The sequence below is a fragment of the Solanum stenotomum genome, chromosome 2 (assembly GCF_019186545.1).
Source record: "Solanum stenotomum isolate F172 chromosome 2, ASM1918654v1, whole genome shotgun sequence".
Taxonomy (NCBI): domain Eukaryota; kingdom Viridiplantae; phylum Streptophyta; class Magnoliopsida; order Solanales; family Solanaceae; genus Solanum; species Solanum stenotomum.
Genome location: NC_064283.1, coordinates 56706424 through 56716686, shown reverse-complemented (window position 1 = coordinate 56716686; position 10263 = coordinate 56706424). Strand labels below are relative to the sequence as shown.

The 10263-nt window shown below is 26.5% G+C and overlaps 1 protein-coding gene across 1 annotated transcript; it reads left to right on the top strand.

Annotated features, from left to right (window-relative positions):
• The first annotated feature begins 6264 nt into the window (after positions 1-6264).
• LOC125856718 (probable F-box protein At5g04010) lies at positions 6265-7558 on the top strand. The gene is made up of 2 exons (XM_049536341.1): positions 6265-6731; positions 7189-7558. Exons 1-2 carry the CDS (start codon positions 6265-6267, stop codon positions 7556-7558), a joined length of 837 nt encoding a protein of 278 aa, XP_049392298.1.
• Positions 7559-10263: the final 2705 nt, after the last annotated feature.

Here is a 10263-nt window from a genome sequence, read left to right as displayed (position 1 = left end):
TATATGGGATGAATAGTGATTAGTTAATAGAGTGTAAAGACTGGAGAATATATATATTGATATATATATTTTGGTTAATCGACTTTCTTCAGCTTAAAAATCGAAAACCGAATCGAAAAATTGAAATATTGAAATTTGAAGTCGAAACCGATCAAAAAAACTGAAAAATCGAAACCAAAATTAAAAAAATTTGATTTGATCGATTTTTTCGGTTTTAACCATATTATGCCTAGCCCTATAAGTGGGTCATGAGTTTTTTAAAAGCATGGAAAGTAACTGATGAATTTTATGATATGAATATATAAATTTATGTCTTGTAACAAAAAGTTGTTTACCTAAAGGGTAAAATTTTAAAACAAATAGTACAAAATAGAGGCTAAAGTGCAAATGATCCTAAGTTATTGTATGGATTGTCTTTATTTTGGGGTGGTCTTTAATTTTTTCCCTCAAATGTGACGATTTTTAAATTTTATCCTTGGTGCTCATTAAATGAAAAGTTATGGACCAAAGTACCTTTATATATCCGGACATAACTCACTCGACATAAGTTTAGAGAATTTTTATCTTGCTACATAGTATTCTATTTGTTGATAAACTGCATGTTTGACACTTTCTCCACGTCCATTTCATTCTATTAATGTAATTTAATCCGTTATAGTAGGTATTGCTCCTATATTATAGGTTACGATATCATAATTAAATTTAGTTACTTACTAGCCTCCCATCATTCATTATTAAGCCAAGGTCCCAGATTTCCGAGTTAACCCACTCTTTTTCAAAGAATCTTGCATTTTTTCGTATTAACCGTAAGCTATTTTTTATTTCTTGTATTTGGCATTGATTTGAAGTCTGATTTGGGGAAAAATTCAAATCAATGCCTTTAAGTAAGTATTGTTACAGATTAGTTGTTGCTCACCCGACACAATCATACGAGGTTACACTTTCACCCAACACGATCATTCAGGGTGAACAAGAATTAGGGATCGCATACGACACAAAATGTGATACGATGAGATAGAATATAGTAGAAACAAAGACATGGGACGGGTTACCTACTCTTTTAACAGGCAGAGCGAGCTCCTTCATTCAGAATCAATCACATCTCTCCATGTAGGGTTCAGACCTACGACAAATCGATATTGCTCATATACTTTAGGCTATCATATCATAGTTAAATATAATTCTACTCAAACTCTAATGAAAAGTACATTTGTCATTTCACAGAGTGCATTGGCAAGTGTTGCCTCAACTGTTGTGGCAGTGAAGTATACAGTGCCAATGGACGTTGCAAGACACGTTCTTAAATTCGAAGGAGGTGTAAGGGGTCTATTCAAGGGCTTGTTCCCAACTTTGGCATGTGAAGTACAGGAAAATGCTGCTATGTTTAGTGTGTATTACGAAGAGACAAAACAGTACTTGGTAGGAGGCACAAAAAGATTGTTGCATCAGAGGGTGTAAAAGGCCTTTACAAGGGCTTTGGATCGGCTATGGCGCGTAGTATTCCTGCAAATGTTGCTTGTTTCTTGGCGTATGAGATCACTCGATCTAGCTTAGAGTAAAATTACTCGTTAACAAGGTTCATTGATCGTTAATTTGTTAGGTTTATTAGCTTCTTTCCACTCGATAACGGATGGTTTCTGGCTCCCTGCCAAATGCTTATCTTTCTTCCTCGCATTCCATTCATGAACTAACGACTATCCTTGTTTCGAAGAACTAGGCAACTATGATTTATATGTAATTTTTACACTATTTGTTCAGGCATAAAAAGGAAGAAATTTTTGTAAAAGCCAAATGAGGCTCATTACATACTTATTGGGAATTATTGACAATTAAATTAGCAAGGTTCTGTACTGTAGCTTTGAGATTGTGTAAAGTATGTATCTTTTCATTCCAATTAATAAGGAAATATCTCGATATTAATTTGTTTGTCTTACTTTTCTTTTTACTCAACTTTTCAGCATGTGAAAATCACTGGATTAAAGGACATTTGATACATTCTAAATATCTTTAATTTACTTTCCATGATTTCATAAAATCATACAAACAAATTAAAACGAAGGAATAACATTTATTTGATCAAGACTTTCTGGAACTTGGGATAATTTGTGTCAGTTTTTTTTCTTTCCTTCTTAGTTCATGCTCCATCCCTTACGTACACATTAACTTAACCATGTTTACAACACTATCCGCTCCGTCCCATTTTAAATGTTGTTGAAGATAATGAGGTCACGATTTTAATATGTCAGGAGAAAAGATAAATTATTAGGTAAATGTTTTAAAGATTGTAAATGTTTATTGAAGATAATTGCTCATCACGATTCGATATGTCAGGAGAAAAGACAAATCATTGCGTAAATGTTTTAAGGATTGTAAATATTTATTTGAAGACAATAAGCTCGTCACGATTTGATATGTCGGGAGAAAAGACAAATCATTACGTAAATGTTTTAAGGATTGTAAATATTTATTGAAGACAATAAGTTCGTCACGATTGATATGTCTATTGAAAAGACAAATTTTTATGCAAATGCTTTAAATTTTGTAAATATTTATTGAAGATAATAAGTTGGTCACGATTTGATATGTCGGAAAGAAAGACAAATCTTTATGTAAATATTTATTGAAGACAATAAGTTGATCATGATTTGATATGTTAGAAGGAACAACCAATCTTTATGTAAATGTTTTTAAAAATTGTAAATATTTATTGAAGACAATAAGTGGTCACGATTTGATATGTGAGGACAGATGGAAGGAAAGACAAATCATTATCTAATTACTAGAAAAGTGTGGATTACATAGGTAAAATCTTAGTAGGTAATTATTTTTTACTTGCGAATTTTCATACAAAATATACCAACTTCCGAATTTTCTTACAAAATATACTAAAAATAAGGGAATTTTCCTACTACAAAATTTTTTACTAGCCTCGTGAATATATTCTAATAATTTTTTAAAAAAAATTCTTTGTAAACATATTAATTATTATTTAAATTTCTTTAACACTCACTTTCTATGAGATAAGATTCATAACTAAACATATTAAACATAGACAAAATTTAAATTACACATACAAAGTTGTTAAAATAAATAACTAAAAATATAAATATAATTATAAGTTTAAAGTGCAAGGAAGTTATAATCAATAATCAATAGCATATCTTATTAGATAGTGATGGTATTTATAATTTTAATTTGATTATATATTTGCAAATAAATATCGCTTAATAACTTACTATAGAGAAATTAGATCATTTTTAATGCTGGTAAACAAAAGATATATCAATGGAATGTATAATAAAAAAATATTGATTTTTCATTTCATATAATTTTATCAACAAGGGGTAATTAAACTTCACGTAATAATATATATAATTGAATTTTTCTCTACTTAAAAATAGTGCTTGATTTACATAGTAATACACAATTTAATATAAAATAATCTTAAATCAAAATTGATTACATTTATGATAATTATTTTTCTATTGGATAAAAACTAGTCATATTATTTTAATGTTTTGTATCTTTCAAATCAAAAAATAAAAAAAAAATTGGCATCTTTGATTTTTAGTGAGATTAAATATTAATTTTATATAAGTTAATCGTATTGATTTTGACATTTATGGTAATGTTCCAACATCATATTAGATTGATAATATTGTATACTAATTTATTTAACCTAAAAAGTAGAATGCATATTTAACAATAAAATTATTCTAATATCAATGACATTTTTATATATTATTATAATTTTCTAATTTTTGTAAATATATTTTTAAGGAAATATTCCTCGAAGATTCCAAATTTAAAAATCCTTAGATTCCAAGAGAAAATTTCCATTTAAATTATATTTAAATTTTTTAAAGTATGCCTATTTTCAAGTAAATCCCTCGAAAAATCTTCAATCAAATTCACAATAATGAAATCCCCAATTAATTTTTCAAGTAAGAAAATTTCCAAGTAAAATTCTAAAAAATAAATCCCCCAAAAAATTGTGAAACGGAAATTCCCAAGTAATACCACATATACAAAAAAATTTAGATAATTTTTTAGCTAAATTCACAAATAAGTTTATCTAGGAATTTTCTTGCAAATAGATAAAAAAAATATTTTTTTCATTACTTGAGAATTTAACTATGAAAATGGTACTTGCAAATTATTCCCCCCAAATAACTTTCCAAGAAATAGTTTTGTGAAAAAGACGCCAAATTTACCTACCAATCTTTCTGAAAAAAATTCTTTCGCATGTAAAAAAGTCTAGAATTTAGGAATTTCATATTTCCGCATGAAAAATCGTAGGAAATTGCTACGAAAATAATCCCTAAGTAAATTTCGCAGGTAATTTATAATTTTCTAGTAGTTATAAATATCCTAAAAAATTATAAATATTTATTTAAGACAATAAGCTAGTCTTTGATATATATATATATGTAGGAAGGGAAGAAAAATAGCTTTATGTAAAATATTTTAAAGATCGTAAATATTTATTGAAGACAATAAGCTGAACATTATTTGATATGTCGAGAGCACAGACAAATCACTATGTAAATATTGCAAAGATTGTATATATATTGACAATAAACTGGTCACAATCGACTTTGATTTGTGTGCCGAAAGAAAAGACAAATCTTCGTGTAAATATCTATTGAAGACAACAAAGTTACTACTAATTTGATATGTCGGGGGCAAAGACAAATTAATCATTACGTAAATGTTTTAAGTATTGTAAATATTTATTGAAGACAATAAGCTCGTCACGATTGATATGTCTGGAGGAAAGACAAATCATTATGTAAATGCTTTAAAGATGATAAAAATTTATTGAAGACAATAAGTCGATCACGATTTGATATGTCGGAAGAAAAGACAAATCTTTATGTAAATATTTTAAAGATTGTAAATATTTATTCAAGAAATAAGCTGGTCACGATTTGATATGTCGGGACAGTTGGGAGGAAAGATAAACCATTATGCAAATGTCTTAAAAGATTGTAAATATTTATTGAAGACAATAAGCTAGTCTTTAATATATATGTAGAAAGGGAAGATAAATCTTTATGCAAATGTTTTAAAGATCGTAAATATTTATTGAAGACAAAAACATATTATGATTTGATATGTCGATCGGAAAGACAAAATCATTATGTAAATATTTTAAAGATTATAAATATTTATTAAAGATAATAAACTGATCACGATTAACAATTGATAAATATATCGAAAGAAAAGACAAATTTTCATGTAAATATTTTAAAGATCATAAATATTTATCGAAGACGATAGAATTACTACTCAATATGTCTCGAGGGAGACGAATTATTATGTGAACTTTGCTAATGAACTATAAATATTTTGAACATCACAACGCTTTATTCCAATTTTTTCAGTATAAAATAAATTTATTGAACTTCATTATTGATATCAGAATTTAAGAGTGTGCACTTGATTTTTTGATTTAATTTGAATTTTTTAATTTTTAATTTTTGAAAAGGTGTAACTCAATTCGAATCAAAATAGATTTGATTTGTTTGATTTTTTTCTATTCGGTTTAGATTTTTTTGGTTTGATTATTCGGTTATGTCATTAATTAATAACATAATCATAGTTATATTTGTAATTTGAATTTATATATATATATACTAGGAGAAGTGAGTATTGAATCCCTTGAATATACTTTCTAATATAAATCATAAGTAAAATTTAAAATACAATACTTATAGGCATATCAATTATAAATAAACATAAAATATGAACATAATCATAATGAAAGGTAATAACTAAAAAGGGACAAAAGTGGTTAACTCCAACTTAATTCTAAACTTATATATAAAATTAGTTTTTTTATTTTTTTTTCTTTTCTAAATCCGAAATCAAATTAAAAAAATCAAACAAATTAATTATTAATCCAAAATTAAATCAAAAATATAAAAAATCAATTCAAATTAAAATTTAATTTGATTTTTTAATTTAATATGAATAATGCATTCCGGACACCGAATAAAAAAAAACATAATCTTTATCCTTGAAGCGTGTCAATAAACTAGGACTAATGTGTGAGTAGCCAAATTACATATACGTGGCATGCCACCAAACATGCAAAATTTTCAAGAACTCAACACGTGTCATCACATATATATATATATATATATATATATATATATATACACACTTAACTAAAACTTATTTATAGAAAATTAACTAAAATCGGATAAAATTTCACTCTCTAGAGTATCTTATCTTATTTCATATAAAATTAAAAAAAAAATGTCCATAGTTTCATTATCATCACAAAAACAACCACCTCCATGGCAAGTTGTTGTTCTTGTAGCAACTCATCTTGATCCAAAAACCCTAGCAATTTCTTCATGTGTTTGCAAATCATGGTTAATTTCTATGTCTTTAGATCAAATATGGCAACCCCTTTGTTGTTCTCATTATCCTTCTCTATCAACACTTCATAATTTTAATAATAATAATAATAATAATAATGATGACGACGATGATTCGAGTGTTTCTTATAGGCGGTTATTCGCCCTCGGTCAGAGGGCGAGTAACCGTCGATGGAAACCGCCATCAAAACCTTGTATTTCGCTTAAAAACGTCATATTTGCACTAAACATTTATAAAAACTCTACGTGTGTGGTGAGTTTAGTCAAGCATGGAAATCAACTTAGTTTCGACAAAAAAGGCGTTTTTCGATTCGATATCGATGTTGAGCAATATCGGAGGAGGTAAGTGTGTTCAATTGAATTCTTTTCGTAGAAAGTTATTTCTCTTTGACGAGAGTCAATCAAGTTTTTTAATCATGTTTTAAAATATTTTCCCTAATTAATCAAGGTGGTTTATACTGTTTTTTAAAAAAAATATTTTAAGTTGTTAATTAGGGTGGGTTATACTGTTTTTTATTATTTGGCTTTCAAATATATAAATTTTATTTCAAACGGATAGAAGTGTTATGTTCAAATTTTGATCAAAGTTTATATTAAGTTATTAATAACGATGCTTTATACGAGTACTATTTTTTAAAGTAGTATTCAAATATAAAAAAATTAAGAAGCTTTTATGTTTGAATTTTGATCAAATTTTTAAAATTGGGACATAGGGAGTGTATGTATACACACATTGTCGAATTTTATGGATACTTAAAGTGTATTTACCCCTAATTATTTTTTTGAATTTCTTTGTTAGGATTCCTGGCTCCGTCACTAATATCAAGAACGGGGATTTGGGATCGTTCGATACCCTGGGAGACGTGAGAATAATGTGGGACGTAATTTTGGAAGGGTATAAAGGGGTTTTCAATGTGATGAATTGTAAAGGGAAAGGTAGGTTTGTTTTAGGGTTAGAAGGATGGTTTTCGGAGGAGCTACCACCGCCCGGGTGTTGCTCGATCGAGACCGTTAGCGGTCTCGTGGCAGATTTATGGTTAGGATTGAAGCTTGAAGATGGAAAAGCAATGGTGGAGAAAATAAGTGCTGGGATTTTGAGTATAGTAAGTTGGAGATATTTATTTGTTGAAGATGCTCTTAGGTATTTACAACATTTTCTTTCATCTTAAAAGTGTTGTGGTAATTAATTAGGAAATGTTTGTGCCTTTCGGAAAATTTAGTTTGGAAAAAAAAGAAGTTTTTTTGTTATTAAGTTAATTCGTCGTTAAATTGCTCGTACCTACTATAAATTTTGTGAGATATTAATGACGGATTTTGTATTTTAAATTTTCTATATCCTAAAAGTCTTAGAGAGTAAATGAGTATGTCAATGTAACAATTTTGCTCAAATTATTGGAAACTATTATTAGAAAAAAATATATATAATTTTCCTGGATATTGATAGGACCTAACGACGAATGAGTGGGAGTTGATCGCACACTTTCGATTGAGAAATAGAAAATTTAACTACGTTGAATTATGCTTTTAACATTTTAGTAAAACAGAAAAATAGAAATTTAACGACAAACGAATTACATATAACAATTCATATTAGCAAAATAGAAAGTAGAAATGTAATGATGTTAAATTATATTGGCACTAATTTTACTCATTCATCGCTATATTTCTTTATATCAATGAAACTCAAAAGTTAACTTAAAAAAAAAAAAAAAACTCATTCATCGCTATATAGGTAGCGTTTTGGCCAAACTGATTTGGCTTTTGCTAGTTATTAATAAAATGGCCATCAAGGCCACCAAAAATTTGACCTTAAAAGAAAAAAAAAAGTTAGCGATGGCGAAACAATAAAGTGAAAATTACAACAATACAATATATGTATATACTCTTTTTTATTTACAAAACTAAGCTTAAAATTATAAATATGATAGAATATTTAATTTCGATTTAAAAAAATATATATTTTAATATTTGATTTATTTCCTTTTTTGGGGGATTATGTGCTAAATTTATGGAATTGATAATTATTTACTTTTTGATTTTTCAATCATAATTTTATTTTTTATATATTTTTTTTTCATATCTTGAATTTCCATTTTTTTTTGTATATTTTAGTATACGATTATTTTCCTATATTTGGGGATTATGTGCTAAATTTATGGTGTATTGATAATTATTGTTTACTTTTTGGCTTTCCAATCATAATTATATTGTTTATATTGTTTTTTTTATCCATATATTGAATTTCGATTTTTTTTGTTTATTTTAGTATCCGATTTATTTCCTTTTTTTTGGGGGGTATGTGCTAAATTTATGAAATTGATAATTATTGTTTACTTTTTTACTTTTCAATCATAATTATACTCTTTATTAATTGTAGTCTTCTCTCACCTCTTTAAAATTGTTTTTATACAAATATCTTTTTCTTGTATTGTGACAAATTTTTTTCTGAAATTTATCTACCTTATCTTTTTTGAAAAAATATTTATTTTGTATGGCATAACTTAAATAACCATTTAAATCTAGAAAGTTTCATAAAGTAATTAAAAACTTGCATATTATATAGATTTTCATACAACTTTGATGTAAAGTTGTATATAATATGTTAATATTATATTACACCTCAATATATACCATATAATATATCAAAATTGTGTAAAAGAAATATATGAACCATATAATTTATCAATATTGTATCATCTAAAACACCAAGTTATATCAATATATAATCATCTAAAATATCAAAATTATATTAGCATTGTATCATCTAAAATATCAAAATTATATCAATATTGTATTATGTGAAATACAAATATTATAGCTACATCTGCACTATTTAATAAATTGAACTTGTTGATATTTTTTGTCATTATTTTTTTTTCAAATTGCCAATTTATAACAAAACGAAAAATATTATTTTGATAGTATTATCTTTTAAAATTAACACTAGTACAAACCTGAGAACTTGAAATTATACTAGAACTATATGACACCATTTATGAATAACATAAAAAATTTCTAATATCAAAATTATACCATATAATGATACTAACATTGTACCATATAATATGCCAACAATTATTGAATTATACCCTATATAATATATCAATTTAATTGATATTTCGTGTCATTTATTTTTTCAAATGACATTTTATACCACAAGGGAAACCAACATAAATAATAGAACTAATTACATCATATGATTAAATATGATTCTGAAAAGAATGTTTAATAAACAACGAATAAAATTCAAATCCGCTAATATCATTCAATTAGATTCTTAACTCAACAATGTTCGGTAATAAATATTCAGTACAAGTTCTCTTGTTGTGGTCCTCAATAAGCTACAACACATTTTCTACAATTTACTTTAGATCTCTTAAAAAAAAAAATCAATTGATATTTGCAACACATGTCACTCCTTCAATCTTGAAATCCACATACCTTCCTGCAATAAATTTCAAAAAAAAATTAAAGAACCTACTAAACAATAGTTATAACAATCAAATTTAAAATACACAATCATATTTTTTTTATATCACCAAAAAAGCTATATACGAAATGGTGCATAATGTGGTTAAAAACTTTATTATTTATGCACACTATCAATTACACCTAAATGTACCAAATCACTTACCACAATTCTATAAAACTACACATTTTCATCAAATCACTTACAAAATCTCTTACCATGAATGGTAACTATCACTAACCAAATCACTTATCAAATCACATACCAAAGCATAATTTACACTATCAACTACACCAAAGTAGACAACTCAATAATTCTTTAAACATGTTATAAATGCCAAATCAGAAAAATTAATACATCAATAAATGTACCAAATATTTTACCAAAAATATTTGATAGTCAATT